This window comes from Mytilus edulis, chromosome 2 (genome assembly GCF_963676685.1).
Source record: "Mytilus edulis chromosome 2, xbMytEdul2.2, whole genome shotgun sequence".
NCBI classification, from domain to species: Eukaryota; Metazoa; Mollusca; class Bivalvia; order Mytilida; family Mytilidae; genus Mytilus; species Mytilus edulis.
The window spans coordinates 19,383,750-19,400,857 of record NC_092345.1 but is presented as its reverse complement, the minus strand read 5'-3'; the positions used below and the strand labels follow the sequence as shown (position 1 = coordinate 19,400,857).

General features: G+C 32.7%; 1 protein-coding gene across 3 annotated transcripts; it reads right to left on the bottom strand.

Annotated features, from left to right (window-relative positions):
* Positions 1–413: 413 nt before the first annotated feature.
* LOC139511655 (cysteine sulfinic acid decarboxylase-like) lies at positions 414–17,102 on the bottom strand. Of its 3 annotated transcripts, none has more exons than XM_071298621.1 (15): positions 17,001–17,102; positions 12,925–13,064; positions 11,730–11,863; positions 10,232–10,325; positions 8,712–8,802; positions 8,072–8,178; positions 7,241–7,491; positions 5,994–6,110; positions 5,358–5,422; positions 4,658–4,736; positions 4,276–4,357; positions 3,504–3,621; positions 2,794–2,848; positions 1,963–2,052; positions 414–718 (listed from the first exon to the last, which is right to left on the bottom strand). In XM_071298621.1, exons 2-15 carry the CDS (start codon positions 13,034–13,036, stop codon positions 539–541), a joined length of 1,575 nt encoding a protein of 524 aa, XP_071154722.1. In that variant the 5' UTR covers positions 13,037–13,064; positions 17,001–17,102; the 3' UTR covers positions 414–538. The 3 variants fall into 3 exon arrangements, with proteins under 3 accessions (XP_071154722.1, XP_071154723.1, XP_071154724.1); XM_071298622.1 differs by lacking the exon at positions 17,001–17,102 and adding an exon at positions 16,673–16,881; XM_071298623.1 differs by lacking the exon at positions 17,001–17,102 and adding an exon at positions 13,644–13,665.
* Between the last annotated feature and the right edge of the window lie 6 nt (positions 17,103–17,108).

The following is a 17,108-nucleotide window of genomic DNA, read 5'->3' as shown; positions in this document are numbered from 1 at the left end:
GTAAGGGATTTACAAAACACAACATCAAGTTGTCGATTTTCCAGCTTCAACTACACATGTCGTTTCTGGGTCATGACGCAAGCTCTCGTGACAAACTCAAACCGAAAGAAAGAGTGACTATAGTGTTTTAACTAATCAATCAAATCATGGGACGAATACTAGTACTTAAAGGATGAATAAAAAAACGTTTAACCATTGGTTTCCCTGCCCACATATTTATGGTAAATCTATCAAAAGACGAGATATTTGATGGACAAAGTAGAGCCACGCCCAAACAAGTCCAACTGCATTTGTTCGCAGTTTGAATTATTGCAATTTTCTCCTTTAAAGAGGGAAATACTGAATTACACTGTGTTGATAGCTGGCAGTTGTGACGAATGGAACCATATGTGGATTACAATTTTATATAACGATTTCGTTTATAAATAGTTTTATAATATGAATAATACAGAGTAGTTTACATATTCAAAAACACTGAATTGACATCTGTTTCTGCCTATAACTTTTGTACGATTGGACTTCTTGAAAATTGAAAATATCATACAGTGTCTCCAAGTCTCACGATTTCTTCTACAATAAAATCCATGTCTGATTTTTCACAGATAGGATTGCCCACTATAACTCTGAAGAAATTGACCAATCCTTTTGTAGACATCGGTTGATAACCAATCATCATTGATCCTTTGAGCATCATTCGAGCTTTTATATTTGGTGCTATCTGTGAAATACAATATAAAATATTAAAAGGACATGAAACGCTTTATTTAAAATATTAACAAGAATGTGTCCCCAGTACACGAATGTCCCATCTGCACTATCATTTTCAATTTTCAGTGGACCGTGAAAATGGGGGAAAATCTCTAATTTGGCATTGAAATTAGAAAGATCAAATCATAGGGAACATGTATACTAAGTTTCAATTTGATTGGACTTCAACTTCATCAAAAACTACATCGACAAAAAACTTTAACCTGAAGCCGGACGAACAGACAAACGAACAGACAGACGGACGAACGGACGTACAGACCAGAAAACATAATGCCCATAAATGGGGCCTTAAAATATTTCAACATGAAAACTATAATTGTTTTCCAAATTTCATTTATCCGAATAGAAACATTGAATTTCCTTTCATGTCTTTTAACAAGAACTATACATTTTATTGTTGTACTGACAGAATATGCTGGTGCAGTACATTTTCGTGAGTTAAGTTTAATAACAGCATTTAGAGTTAGAGATATCCGTGTTACTGTGTGATGTATAGATACCGGCCGATGTATATGATGTAGTGATGGTATCGACCATGGTTTAACTACCATCGACCGGAGCAGTAGACATATGTCCAAACCAGCGGTTCCAAACGGCCAAGCTAATGTAAATCAAGATTTTATCCTGGGTACTTCAAAGATGCTCGTCGAGTAGCGCTGATATTCTTTTGAAGACCTTTATTGTAGCTACATGTTCAACGAAAAGTCGACAAGAACTTACCTCCTAAATGCTTTCATTTACAAGTAGAACAAAGTAAAAATGCAGTTTATGGTCCTCTCTGCTAATCTTAGTACGAAAAGAGATTTATTGCGACTATGTGTTGACTATAGGACATTAAATGAAAATACTATAAAAGATGCGTATCCGATACCGAGAATGGAAGACAACTTTGAGGTTTTGTGGATCTCAGTGGACCTCATCAAAGGACCTAGATATGGCTTATCATCAAATACCAGCAGTTAGCGGACTTCAATTGCATAGTACAGTATTATATCTTGATGACATTATTTTCAATGGAAACCCTTGATCATCGTTTGAACATTTTTGTGTTTAATTCTAATTATATGCGACATGTCCTGAATTCGAATTCGCTTATTTCGGATTTCCGCCTATTAATCGATAATTGCACCGATAAACGAATAGCAAAAACAAATTGTGAATTAAAAATTGGTGAAAAGTAGCCACACAGTTTACCTTTGCCACTTCTTGCCACCACTCTGGTGTTTCTTCTTTACCTCGTAGCCGTGGTGGAATGTACCAAAATGAAATGTTTGTGCATTGATACTGAAATATTTTTATTTAATTCAAACAACTGAAAACAATTTCATAAAATGAATGTAAAGTGATTACTATATGAGCACAATGTCTCTTATAAAAAAAAGAAGACGCTCAAATGCAGTTTCAAAACACTAAAGATACAGTGTTTAAAACTTTTTTTTTGTTTCCTAACGGTTCTGATTAATCATAACGGACTTCCAATCATCAAATTAAAAATATAAATTAGTACTAAAACAGTATAAAAATGAAATCAATTTTTAAATCGGTGAAATCAATAACTCCTTCTTTTACTTCATACCAAACTTTATAATTAAAGATATATGTTGGGGGATGCCATGCTAACTGCATTTTAAAGAACATTTGCAACAACTCTCAAGTCATCCGTATGTGTAGCCTATTGCAAGGCAAAATTTCTTTCCTGTCCATTTTTTTCCCAGAGGCGGTCAAAATGTTTGTCATTCATACTGGTCGTCCTACCTTACAGAACATATTTATTGTGTTACATGTAATTATTAATTTGCTCTCATCCTAAAATACTTGGTTACAGTGGACGTTAAGCTAGCAACAATATATTAATCAATTATTATTGGTAGAAGGTATTCGGTTAAAGTTATATTCATATCAATACTTTTGAGTTGTAGTTTTCTGTTACTTGTAAAGCATTGAGATGAACCTCGTCCTCCATTTATTTTATTATTGTACGATTAACAAATCATTATAAACTTAACTTAAATTTAATTGATATACCTCAGGCAAAACTAAACGAAATCCTTCTGTTGATCTAACTTTTTCTGTTAAATATCTATAAGTAAATACGTTTTTCTATGTTTATTTTTATATTATTGCATGCTTTTAGTACAATTAGTGGTCCTATAGTGAGCTATAAATGCTCCAAAACGTCAAATTTTAAACAATATTCAAACTAACCGACATATTCATTAAAACAAATTACAACTACAAAAAATATGACAGACAGCAACCAATAACAACCACTGGATAACATACTCATGTCTTGTAAAAGACGCATGAAGAATTGACGAGTTAAATTGTTTGTGAACGGTCAACCACCCCTTTTCCTGGGACCTGGAGAAGCAGCACAACATAAAAAAAATCAGTTAACATCAATTGGAACTGGATTGATGCATCTGATTGGCACGAAGCACAAAAAAAACATAAAACAAATTACACAATAAAAACGAATGTAAAATACTCAAAGTTTATAAAACTTTAGGGTCTTGAATGCTGTTGATTGGTAATAAGGGCCTCTGCGATAGCATAACCCTAGGAAACATAATTGATTTCAATGGTTCATAGTCATATGTTGAAAAAGACCTATTTTCTATTCAGACTAACGTGAAAGGAAAAGGAAAAGAACCAGTGTTCGTGCAATTGAAGTATCTATATAGCCCTAACCGAGCCAACTCCTTTACACATAAAAGTTGTTAATTACAACTTACTTAGCATTCTCAAATGCCTTTTCAACTCTGGCAGCCATTGCTTTGTCGCCACGACCCTTCCACATTAACCATACTTTTAAGACATCGTTTTTACGACCACATTGGACAGTTCTGTCCCCTGAAAAATACCTGCTGTGGAATACCGGTTGTCAAAAATTGAAGTATCAACTAATTATACTTATATATTATATTTAATGCGTTTCCCTCGGTTTTAGTTTGTTACCCCGATTTTGTTTTTTGTCCCTGGATTTATGAGTTTTGAACAGCGGTATACTACTGTTGCCTTTATTTATACATCTTTTCAGTAAAATTTCAAATGACATTGTGCATTGAACAAGGGGAAATATTATTCGCCGGTATTTCGAAATTAAACCAAGCCGACCTACTTATGCAAAGTACTAATCAACTAGTGTCATGGAACACTTTTTTTGTGTGTTTTAGATTTACAAAAATGGTCTAGATAAACAAAGGTGACGTTTGGGTGCATGCAAGGCCGGTTTTACCTCAACCACATTTTTGACCTGTACAAAGTCAGGTTATTTGAACTTTGCGACGTATTTAGTCTTTATTTGAACGTTGATTATTTTCTAAAGTCGGGTCGGGTATGTAGTAAGTTTTAGTTACATATGTATTATCATACTGGTATATTTTGACTAAACGACATTAACTACGCTATAGCCTGAATTTCTTATTCTAATGTTCTTTAACAAGAATAGACTAGTTTAGCACTGTTTTAGTAACTATTACGATATTTATGATGTCTAATATTTACCTATATCGTATTCCGTGTCGTAGAGTTTATCTGGTTGAAACAGATACTCTGCTCTATATGCATTGCATTTTTCTAGAAAACCCTATTTAAAAGACAAAGTATTATCAATCTGGTATTTCTTGAATAAACGAAATTATTACACAAACCGGTTTTACAGCCTTGAACTTCTTTTTTACCTTTTTTTTTTTTTTTTTAGAAAATGGACTAAAGAGGTTGAAGGTCTAAGACGAAATGCAAGATATTATTCCAAGAATATAAATATTTAGATACTGCTATATGACAGACTTAATACATAAGTCATTTAACTCAATAATTTTTAAAATTCAATGAACGAAAAATGTGTCAATCCTTTCTCATTTTAAAATTGTATTTGTTAAAGTACCTTTTCTTTCACAACTAAAGCAGAACACTGAATACCAGCCCCAGACATTTTGTGAATATTCCAGGCTACAGAATCTGATCTATAAACCAAAAAAATGAACATTTGTACTTTCACATTTGAAGGTATAAATCAAACAGAAAAGATGAATCTATGTAAGCACACATATACTGATTTTAGAATTTGTAAAATGACCATTTTGGTCCACTCTGCTCACCTTAGTACGAAAAGAGATTCATTGCGACTATGTGTTGACTACAGGAAATTAAATCAAAAGATCGCAAAAGATGCGTATCCGATACCGAGAACTGAAGATAACTTGTGTAGATCTTAGTGGACCTCTTCAGGGGTTATGGCTTATCATCAATATTAATTTTCATGTATAAAAGAGTTCACTTAGAATATATTATTCTTATATTCTAAATTTTATAAGTATTCAAATAGAATTGAGCGCACACTACAGGAAATCCAAGGAGGTCGTAAGTGTCTATATTCACAATGGTAAGACAGCTCTAATTTGACAACGTCACTAAAATGTACATGTCATGTACTTTTTAGAATGTTAATTGAAACTGATGTATGAAGTTGAATACGTGAAACTTTGACCGTTATGTCTGGATGTCCTTACTTATATACGATGTAAAGATTTTTATATCTGTTGTGTTAAATTATACTTGCAGTTTTAATCAAAAGTACATATTACCTCTCGACCCCTTTCGTCAAATGTTTTAATTTATCTGACAGCATAACACCGCCTCCCCAAGCAGCCTACAGAAATAAGATTTAACAAATCAGAATGAACGTTCTAACTGCCGATAACATCCAAACCGAGTGCCTGTTGCAAAAGTAACATGGAAGAAAGCTGACTGTCACATTATAAACACCTATATAAGGGACACACATTAAATTTAAGCCGAGTAGGAAAAACATTATTATAATTAATCTTGAATAAGAATATAGAGTTTCACCTGCCGCTACTGTGATGGAGAGTTGTCTCATTGACACTCATACCACATCTTCTAATCTTATATCTATATAGATAAGCTTTCTAGTGGCAAATTGAGATTGTCAAGAGGATTGTGATGATTTTTCTCGTCATGCCTTTAAACTCCATCTTCGTTCGCTACGGTACGCTAATAAAACGACACATAAGATTATTATTTTAGTATCATTCTTTGAATCGTTTTTATCAGTCAACTTTTATGTCAAATTATATATGAAAAGAAAAGTGATACAAACAACGAATCTGAAAGTTACAGTTAGATATTATATTTTTTTCTATAACAAATAATTGTTTTCTTTATCTGTATTTTGTCATAAGACAAATTAAAGTACTTACATCTACATGCATCCATACATTATGACGTTGACAAACATCAGCTACACCCTCCAAATCATCATAGGCACCAAGAACTGTAGTTCCACAGGTCGCCATAAACATGACAGGTGTAGTTTTCTTAATAACGAGACAGTTTTTATTTTATTTCTATCATAAAGATTACACACGACCTTTCATAAATATTATACTTCGTACTTGATTGTCATGAATAGGTATCAAAGACTACATTCGGAAGGTATAACAACAGTAACTTTTCACTCTGGGTTTACCAAAGTAATTTCGGTGATTATTTTATAACTACATATCTATAATACTAAAATTACGAGGTCCAATTTATCAGCCGGCATCAGGTAAAAACGACATATCAAAGAATTCAACTTTATATATAGCTAATATAGGACAATTGTGTAGATTAAAAATTACACCACTCCAGACCCTTTTGTTTTCCACATAATTAATATTGCCAATAATTAACAAGTTCCGGGTCGAATCCGGTACCGATACCAAAAGTATATTCACCTGTTACCCATTACCTTATCTGTACGTTCCGCTTCTAACAGGCGCACCACCAAATGGTGTACTTGGTTTTACTATATACACGGGTCATAATCACAAAGTCGACACAACTAAATTCAATCATTGTCAAATTGTTCCCTATTGTAGTTTTTTAATTAGTAAAACTTTCTAAGATAACAATACGAATACTAAAAATTTGGACTAAGGCGTATAGGTAGTTACAGTTTTCAATTTGTTAGCGGGCATGACGCAAAACAGCGAATCAAAGATTTGAACTTTATTGGACAATGCTGTTGATTAAAAAATACTCAATTCCAGGACCTGAATATTACCAATAATTGAAAAGTTCCAGGTCGACGGGTTCAAACAGAAAGATTTGAAAGCAGAGAAAACTGTGTATCTTATAATCGGTACGACTTTATCAGATGACAATACCAATACTAAAATAAGGCTTACGCATAGTTATATACTTTAATTCAGTCACGGACCCGCGATATCACGGGTGTGTTCTAGTAGAATAGATAAATATACCCTATGCGAAACAGAGCCAATGGTTTCAATATAATCAATGATACCCAATAATGTTCACGACTCTTATACCAGTTCCTGTTACTTTGACTTCTCCGTTAGATCTGGTAATAATAATGATCGATTCCAATAATTTTAGAAATTTATAGAAACTCTTTGTAATTTTTGTTACTAGTAGTACATGGTATACTTCATAAACTTACATTTTGTTTACATTGTTGTATTTTGTTTTCTAAGTCATCTGGTTTTACTCTGCCTTTGTCGTCAGTTTTCACTTTTATTATACTATCTGTTCCGAAGCCGAGAAAGTTGGCGCCTTTTGCTATAGAGTAGTGCGCATCCTCAGATGTCAGAAGGACCATTGGTTGAATACTAAACACTCCTTTTTGTTTAAGCGTTGGATCGTATTTGAGTTTAGCTAAATGTATAGCCATTATATTGCAAAACGAACCGCCTGAAACATAAATTAGCTTCGGATTCTTAGGTATGATAAAAAAGAGATGTGTGAAAGTAGCACAACGCCGAACGGTATATAAAACCAAAAAGTTCAAAGTACGGACTGCTGAACGACAGAATACCAAATTCGTGATTCTAGTTTCATACTTGTGTGAAGATTGTACTAAAATGGAGGTTTGCATGTACAATAAATAGTGTTTTAGGCCATACATTACTTATAGATATTACTGCAATAACAACATAACTATTTTTTTTCCGATTCATACATGGAAACAAATCAAAAATGAAAATTGAGAGAGTTCCGGATTGGAAATTGCGCTAGACAGTGGTACTATTATTCGCTTATAACATATCAACACACGTGCATGACTGTACCGTTAGACCCTTTCAATAAAATAACTTGGACGTTGTTAAATGTATGTGCATTCTTAAGATTGGTATGATTATTTGTTTATGATTCAGTTCAAAATTAAAAATTTAAATGAATGTGTCTTAGCCTTTCCACTTACACAGAAAACGCTTAAGCCCGTGGAGACGTATTACCCATAATTACTATCCAGAAAATAATAAAATAATACCTGGACAAAAGACACCTTCGCCATCTTGGTACCCAATAATTGATGATATTTTTTTGAAAATATAGTTTTCTAACACTACCATTACCGGTGCAACTTCGTATGTGTGTCTGAAATAGTGATTGTGATTGCAAAGAAATAAGGAGTAATTAAATCAGAAATAATAAACCAAAATAATTGCCAAAAGAAGAGACTATGAAAATGAAAGAAAATGTAACCAACAAATCGGCACATTGAAGATCACTTAAACTAGAAAATAAATTGTGATTCAGAGCAATTCGATTGAACATCACCTTCGTTTCTGAAGTAAAATATTATATACTAGTACTGAAATTAGAATAAACATTGACATTGAGATGAATAATAGCAATCTTAGCTTTTTGTGTATGTATTTTTTGGGTTTTTTTGTGTGTGCATTAACTGATTTTGTGTCATAGATAGATACTCCATATCCTTTGTTTTCCTATTATTTACAGTCTTCTTCATAAAGGTTATAAGGAACCAACAAATAGAAGTTTAAACTTTTTAACGACCTTGAATGGCTATACAGCCCTTCACGGTCGGCAGATAAGGCAGGGCGTTTTTGTCTTCGATTTTTAACCAAGCCGAACTCCCAAGCCTCAACCATGCTTCAAACACTCACACATTGCAATTGAGAACCTCAGCTAGCCATGCTCCAAAAAGACTGTATGGATCAATTCCACTGTACAGTTGGTTAAAGAAACGAGGATGACCTATAAAATACACATTAATACAATCATTATTATACTGTATAAAGGTATCATTATACTGTATAAATGTATAATTGTCATTATTATACCAGCAATTCACAAATCAGTGAAAAAAGAAGAAAATTTTATAATTTGATTTTCAAAACAAGAAACGTAACTTTTCAGAATTAAAATAAAACGTTAAATACATAGATGTACTAGTATTTGCAGTGGCGGATCCAGGGGGTGGTTCCAGGGGGTTGGACCCCCCTTTTTTTGGACAATCAAGGCATTTGAATGGGGACATGTAGTTGGAACTCCCCCTTTGTCCTGGGTTAGGAACCCCCCCCCTTTTTTAAAATGGCTGGATCCGCCCCTGATTTGAATTTAGTAAGCCATCCTCTAGTAGAAAACAATGATGGGATCAATTATTTTTCGCTCAACAAATAAAACAACCAACAAAAAAACCCAAAACAAAACCGATACAAACTAATAAATAAACAGACGTGTTTACTCAAATTTCCGGCATTGTGCCTGCTTTCAATCATAATCAGACTAACTTTCAACGAAAGTCTTATAAGATCTTATAACTGTTACTGTAAACCTAAATGCGCTAAATTAATAAAAGGTTTAATAAAACGTCAAATATTTAGCTGATAAAATTTCTCCCAAAGCAGAACAAAACTACTCATAAGAGATGGCTATTATCCTTACTTCAGGAAGAACATTGATTTCAATCATTATTTAAGAAGTAATTAAAGCTGGAAGGAAAACATCAAAGAAATAGCTGAATGACTGTGACGGAATAAAAAAAAACATCCTTGCTTAAATCATGTGTCGACGGATTTGCTGGAATTTGTATTAATATTGCGGGACTCAGAGCAAAGATATTATTTTTTCGGGATCTGTGACTAAATGCTAATTTTCGGGAAATTAAGGATCTATGGGTCATTTTCCCGGGAAATTTGGATGACATTATCTTTTATCCCCTTCCTGATAGATGACTGATTCTCATGACAATAGTCTGTTGACTGTCTTTCTACCAGTACAGAATGTATAGTTTGATTGCCTTTCTCAGAATTTTTTTTTAGTCTGGCTGATTAAATATTAAAGACTGTAATCAAGCGGCATATATATGCTGAATCTGCAACTCCCTTGATGTTGTTACTTTTCTTTAAAAGCAGACATTTACAATGTCTCTCTCACGATAGAGGTATATAACAAATAAATCAAATTTAAAATATAAACCGTATTGATAAAATACAACGAAAAAGGAGGTCTCCATCATTCTCCTCGACTTGAGCAAAATTAAGAGGAAAGGCGAACAAGTTAATAGATATATATATTTAAAAATATATACTCTCAAAACGTATATATACAGTAAATCAGAAAAAAATAAGTAGACTTTTTAAATGACACCTTGGAATGTCAAATATTTTTTATCGTACTGTACCTGAAACAACACTGCCATCTATCACTCTCCTTCCTAATTCCAACAACTTCTCACGTGACACAGGTTCTTCGTCAATTTCTACGTCTAAATATTTCTTTAAAAATACAACGTAGTAGTAAACAAAACAAAAACAAAAAAAAGGAAGCCTTTTACACAAAAACTCGTCCGTCTCGGATACATATAGACTATTGATATAGCATTGTATATATTTTTAGTACAATTACAAAATCATTATAGTCCAAATCACTAATACTGCCCAATAGTGCTTTATTCACTTGAACAATTGAAAATATTACAACAGAGTAATGTGAATATCTATCAATTTGAAACACAAGATTCAAAATTTAAATTTTTAATCAGCACGATCGAATGGGATCAAATGTGTCATTGATGTGTATCACGACAAAGCGGAAAATCTACGACTGACCGAGTCGTTCATTCTTATTCGAGGATGATCAAGGTTTACAGTATAATGATTGTTCCCTCAGGTAGCTTGTACAATGAACAATTGAAGTGCCAAGTGAAAAAAAATGCTTTATATCTTATATGAATTTGTGTCAAATTCAGGGCTATTCAATGTCATGTCGTCTTGACCTTAGGGAACGACCATTTTTTTTTCAAGGGGAAAAGGGGAGGGTGGGTATTTTTTTCCCTAAAAGAATATTCTGATTCCCAAATTGATGAAAACAAATAATTCTGTTCAAGCAGAGGACAAAAAAAATATTCTGAATCCAGATTTTCCCCATACTTTATAGTGTTAACTTTTGAACAAAAAATTGTCTGTCTCAGACAAAAAACAATACCCCCTTGAAGTTAAATGATTGCTCCCTTCGTTGAATTTTTCGTGTTTTTTTTTTTATATTAAATTGAGAATGGAAATAGGCAATATGTCAAAGAGACAACAATCCGACCGAAGAGCAGTCAACAACCGAAAATAATATGTCCATTTAGGTTATATATAATGTCTCGTAACCTTTCTACGTATTTATACATTCCTGACTTTCGAATGTTTAGTTCTGTTTTCTGAGCGGTCATAAAACTTGACTTAGTTCTCGGAGTACAAGATTTGACTGAGTTGAAACACCAAATCGAGCATTTTGATTGGTTGAATACTGAGTCGGAGTACGATCATCACGGTACTCTAAATTTGTGTGACCACATTCTGTAATTTTATGCAACTGTCATACAAGTGAGCGGTTTAGCTAGCCATAAAACCAGGTTTAATCCACCGTTTTCTACATAAAAAATTTTCTGTACCAAGTCAGGAATATGACAGTTGTCACCCATTCGTTTGATGTGTTTGTGATTTTGCCATTTGATTAGGGAATTTTCCTCGGAGTTCAGTATTTTTGTGATTTTACTTTTCACTAGAGAAGGTAAAGCAACAACAAAAAAAGCTTCGAACACACCAAATTTATATTGAGTTATTTTCTTTTAAAACCATCAGGACTGTCTTCACCCAATTTCATGGTTTATAATATCCAAATATTTCACTTACTTGCAAGTCTAAAGGTTGTCTAAAATTGATTACTTTAGTGTTTGGATCTGTTTGTGGTGTGAGAGCTTCATCTTGAATTAGTTTACTAAAATCCTTTACAAATTGTTGAATTTCTGGTTCTGCGTAACTATAATCTATAATGCGTAAACTATGTAATATATAAACACATATAATAGACTTTATCATTTTTTTAATTAGAATAAAATAGCTGCTCGTATATAGAATCGCTTCACTGCATAATAGAGTTTCAAGTAAACGCAAAAGCAATGTACGTAAAAGCTTCGAAAAGTGAATTAAAAGTGACTTAAATAGGGAGTTGTCATCTCATTGAAACTCTTACCATATCTTCTTATATCTAAAATTCTTTTATCTTTAAACCTGCGACAAATTTATTTCAGGATCCAGTAGAACTGATTCTTTGCTGATATTGTTTAGGAATGCAATTTATTCTGACAATTGTATGTTCAAACAATAATATGTCATTCTATATACCATTGAAGAGGCACTGGCTGCAAGATTTTTAAAAATCTAAAATATGATTTTTTTTTTCAATCATTACTGAAGTAAAATAGTGAAATAATAATTCGCTTTCAGTAGCCAGCATGGTTCAATTTTGCACGAATTCGTACTATATTTATATCGCTTATGTCACCATCGGAGGTCTACGGAGGTCAACTCGATAGTTAATTAGATGGCGTCTAAATTAAAATACACACCAAACTGAGCTACATTTTATCGAGCCATGCCCTATAAATGGTTTAATTTAAACTTTTTATAAATTGGATAAATGTTTTACATTGTTATAAATCAAATATGAGAATTAAGTCAAATCGGTGATCATGAATTTGACATCTAGTGCCCCTTTAACGCCAGGTAAACATTTCCTCCTCGTGTAACAGTGCTGCTTTTAAGGTACTCACCTCTTGGATCCATTATTGTTTGAGAAACTGTGTATGTAAGTTAATACGTAACACTAGTAACCAAATTAGATCGACATATCCTGTTGTCATGTTTTATTTAAATTTAAATATATGCACTTTATGGGCATTCAATAATGAAAAGTAAAATATAAAATGCGATAAAATATTCCAGAGCATGACTGTATCGAATCGACGGAATACAAGGGTAAAATATCAAACCATGCAAGCAAAGTTCCCATTTTAGTTTGTGGAAAATTATTCCATGCAATAAATACCTTGTGCTATTGACTTGGAAGGGGTCTGGCTCGCCATGTTCCTGTATCTAAACAAACAAGACGAGTGCTTGCTATACAACTGTCTAGTTAAATTTGGTATAAGCTTATTCATAACCCATCTGACTGTAAACGAATGTTATCTGTAATTCGAACATATGTAATGATACAAACAAATATACTGTTCTCGCCGACATTCAATTAGAAAAAAAGTTTCTTCTGACATACTGAACAGTATATTCAGAATGTGTGCATGCAGCTATAATTAAAAAAAACATTATTTATAACTATTCAAATAAAGCTAAAGCGTTTTGAATATAAAACCACTGGCAAATTAATGCCTTATCTTGGCTGCAATAATTTTGCTATTTGGTTGTCATTCATTTTTGTTAAGATATTTTTCGATTTTGTTTTAGTGTATATGACCTTGAGCGTTTACCGAGAGAATTTAAATAAAAAGGGGATCTTGTTATTATTATAGGTGTAGCATCTAAGTAAGGTTGCAATAGATTTGTTAAATCAACAAGTTACATAATTACGTTACTTGTCAACCGAAGGAAAAGCTGAAACTAATCCACTGGTGAGGCCAGAGCTGGACAAGAACGACACCTAGCACTGGTATCAGAACATTAGTTTTTAAAGACTTTATGTCGAAAATGCCTGACATAAAATAACAAGCATAACACATTTATAAACTTCGTTCACAATTTAGGACAACCTACCTTAACAGTTGTTTCAATGGAGGTCAAACATTTTATCTTCATTATTGACTTAGGTGAAGACTGAACTAGATTTAGCGGGTAATTTGAAAGATACACTGTCATAAAAGTCCATTTATAAATGTATAAGTAAAACCGTTAGGTAACTCGATCCATTTTCATGATAGGGTTAATAAGGGTCACCCGAGCCGTGCAGATTAAATAATATATAACGACTTGCTTGGTCAAAAACTATAACTTAATTATTAACGGAAAGATTTAGAAACATTTTAGCCAAGTCGTAATATTTCCTGATGTTGTTTTTAACGATAGGTTCGATTTATCAAGATTTGGCAACACCTTAGGTCAACTCAATCAATTGACGGGAAAAGTAAAGCCTTGATAGATCATACATATATAGATTGCTCGTATAGATTGAACATCACCGGCTTTTAGCGTAATAAACTCAAAGTAACGATCGGCTGTCAACTCAAGCATGTCAACGGAACATTGCAAAGAATTCATCGCAACGGTTGATAACGAACGATTAAAAAAAGCTGCCAACCCAATCAACACAATAAAAAAAATTGTAAATACTCGGTTATAACAATTGATCACCTTTTCCGGTTGTTTCACATATATGCAAGCTGAACACATTGTCTGTCATATATTGTTAACAACTTAAAATACAAATATCGAGTGTTCGATTTGTCACATTTATTTTTTAATAAATTGACGTTTTTTAAACAAATCGGCAAACATCGACAGATTGCGGTACCACGCATCGATTTTTAGATCGGACATGGTTTGCCAAATGTGTGTTGAACATGACATTTTATCCAATAAAAAATAAGTATAAAACATCAATGACTCATCCAAACAGTAGACATATATGTTATTTTCATCCACATATTATATGTTTTATAAAGATGATTATTTTCATATCAGTCGGGCCATTCTTTGCTCTTGGTCATATGATATTAGAATACACCTATACAATTATTTGTTGTACTGAAATTATGTTGAAGTTTTGTTCTTATCATATCTGTCTATATACACCAGGGTCACATGCAATCTTCGGAGGTTATTTTATGATAACTTAAAAGTTATTTCTTATCAAAATACGTGCACGAAATAACGTATGCATGTACCTTACAACTAATAATCTTTATTGCAAAATTATTACTACGCTGTTGTACAAGCACACATTTTTGTTTAGTGGCCAGCTGAAGCCCGTCACTGGGTGCGGGATTTTCTCGCTGTGTTGAAGACCAATTGGTGGTCCTAGTTGGTTTTCTGCTTTTTGGTCGGGTTGTTGTTTCCCTTTGGGTCATTCTCAATTTCCAGTCTCAATTTTATTGTTTGTAGATAATTTTAACATACGTGTTGGAATGGTATTAATCAAATTGCAGATAGAGTTTGATTAAAATACGAAGATTTGGTCTGCTTTCTCATTAAGGAGGTGAGGATTTAAGCAAATCATGACAAAATGAGAAATATTTCAAGCTAAAAACAACAACAGATTAATTTATGACGACACAACAAACGAAATATAGACAAGAACCAACGACAACCAATGAAGTACAGGCTTTTGATTTGATACAGGCACAGCTAGAATGTGGTGGGCTAAAATGTTGTTGAGTGCTCAACCCTCCCAATTAACTGGGACGGTGTTTCACCAACAAACACAAAAATAAACTGTAAAAATCGGTCAGAAATGGCTTGACTCGTCAATGACAAAGAAACGATAAATTGTCAGTGTTCTCCCAGACTAAGCAATCAAATAAAATCAATTAATATCCAACGAACTCAATTAATGATACATATGTAATAAACATAATAAACAATAAACCTCAGAGCAATTTCATGATATAGGTACATTATAGTATATGTTCGAGAGCCAATTCGTTGAAATTTTTAACTCAAATGTCCATCTCAATATTGAATACAAACTGAACGATCGTGGCAAAAAGAAATCAATGATTTAATGGAATCGATAAACTCGTACTCGATAAAATTACATCGGGTACGGTAATAATACGATTATGTGTCTTAATTTTGTAACAAAGGGTGCCAGTTGGTTTTACTTGATCACTTCTTGAATGTATCATATCAACTGGATATGATTGATGCGAACGTGCGTATTTAAATAAAGAAAGCCACATAGTTGATTGATTGGGTTGATCAACGCGTAATCGATCATAACGATATGGGCATACGATACAGTTTTGATCCCGTATTTACATTTTGATAAAAATATCCATATAGATAAGTTTTACCTGATTAAATCAAATATGTAAGAGAAAATATACCTTCATGTGCTACTTTTTTAAGTAAAATGAGGTCGAAATTTTGTATATTTGCTACAAAATCGGATTTGTGGCCGTATTTTCCCTTATGAAAGAAAGACATAATTTTTTTGTTTTAAAAAAGATAAACACAAATTGTTTTTTGTTAAATAATTTTTAATGTCTGTATTTTATAAGTATCCTAAAAATTTATACATTTTTTTATTCAGAAATAACTCATGTTTATCAAATGTTCATGAACGTAGAAAAAACATAATTTTTTGCTGTATATATTTATCAAATTTAAAAAAATTGCACTATTTACGTTTTCATGACAATTGGCACACACAATCTTCTCGCGTAATCAAACCAAATGTCATTTTAAAAAAGAGGGGTCCATGAACTCGTTTTCAAGTTAAATAAGTTTGAATGATAAAAATCAGTAGAGCCAGTCACAGGCACTTGTCTCAGATTTTTTTTAATACATACAAATCCTTGCATATATATCCCTTTAAAATATAACACACACAGTGTTAAATATTAATTAGGGATATATAATAAAAAAAATCTGAGGCAAGTCAGTGCCTATGGAGCCAGTTAATTGTATTGATCAACTCTAAATCGATCGAAACGATAGAATACGATCATTGTGGTCATGACTGTTGTCTGAGTCTAGACAACAAGTCGAGCTATAGTAAAATTGTTAAACTCTAATATTCGATAACATCGATTGAAAGTGACCAATACATACAAGATCATACGTACAAGTGATAGATATAATATTGATACGGTCGAAGTTCTTGAAATAAGAAGAGTCAGATGATTTGATTGATCCTACATCGGAGTTTAGTTTGATCATACATTGATTTAAAATAAAAGATATTATTTTCTCAATAATATCGATGATCATCGATTCAATCGTCAAGTACTCAGTGTTACTAGACTTAGATTAAAGTGTTGATGTGACACACTGCATACATTGATCAAATTCCACGAAATATTTCACAGGGAATTTCACAGTCTGATTATCTTCATTACTTCCAAATGAGAGGCAAATCAGCACTTCTTTGGATGTGTAGATCAATGTACTTACCTAAGCTACTGTTTTGTTATAGTTCAGTCCCAAAATGGAAAAACTTTACTCCGGATATTTGTGAATCAATTCCGATTTCAAACGGGATTTTAGAATTTCTTTAAAAAA

Bases quoted from the DNA above. Each gene is read 5' to 3' on its own strand.
- LOC139511655 (XM_071298621.1), bottom strand. From the start codon at position 13,036: ATGAATAAGCTTATACCAAATTTAACTAGACAGTTGTATAGCAAGCAC. The intron at 2,849-3,503 runs GTAAGTTGTAAT...ATTTACTTATAG, and splicing joins AAGGCATTTGAGAATGCTAA to ATATTTAACAGAAAAAGTTA. The intron at 719-1,962 runs GTAAACTGTGTG...TGTATTTCACAG, and splicing joins GGTGGCAAGAAGTGGCAAAG to ATAGCACCAAATATAAAAGC.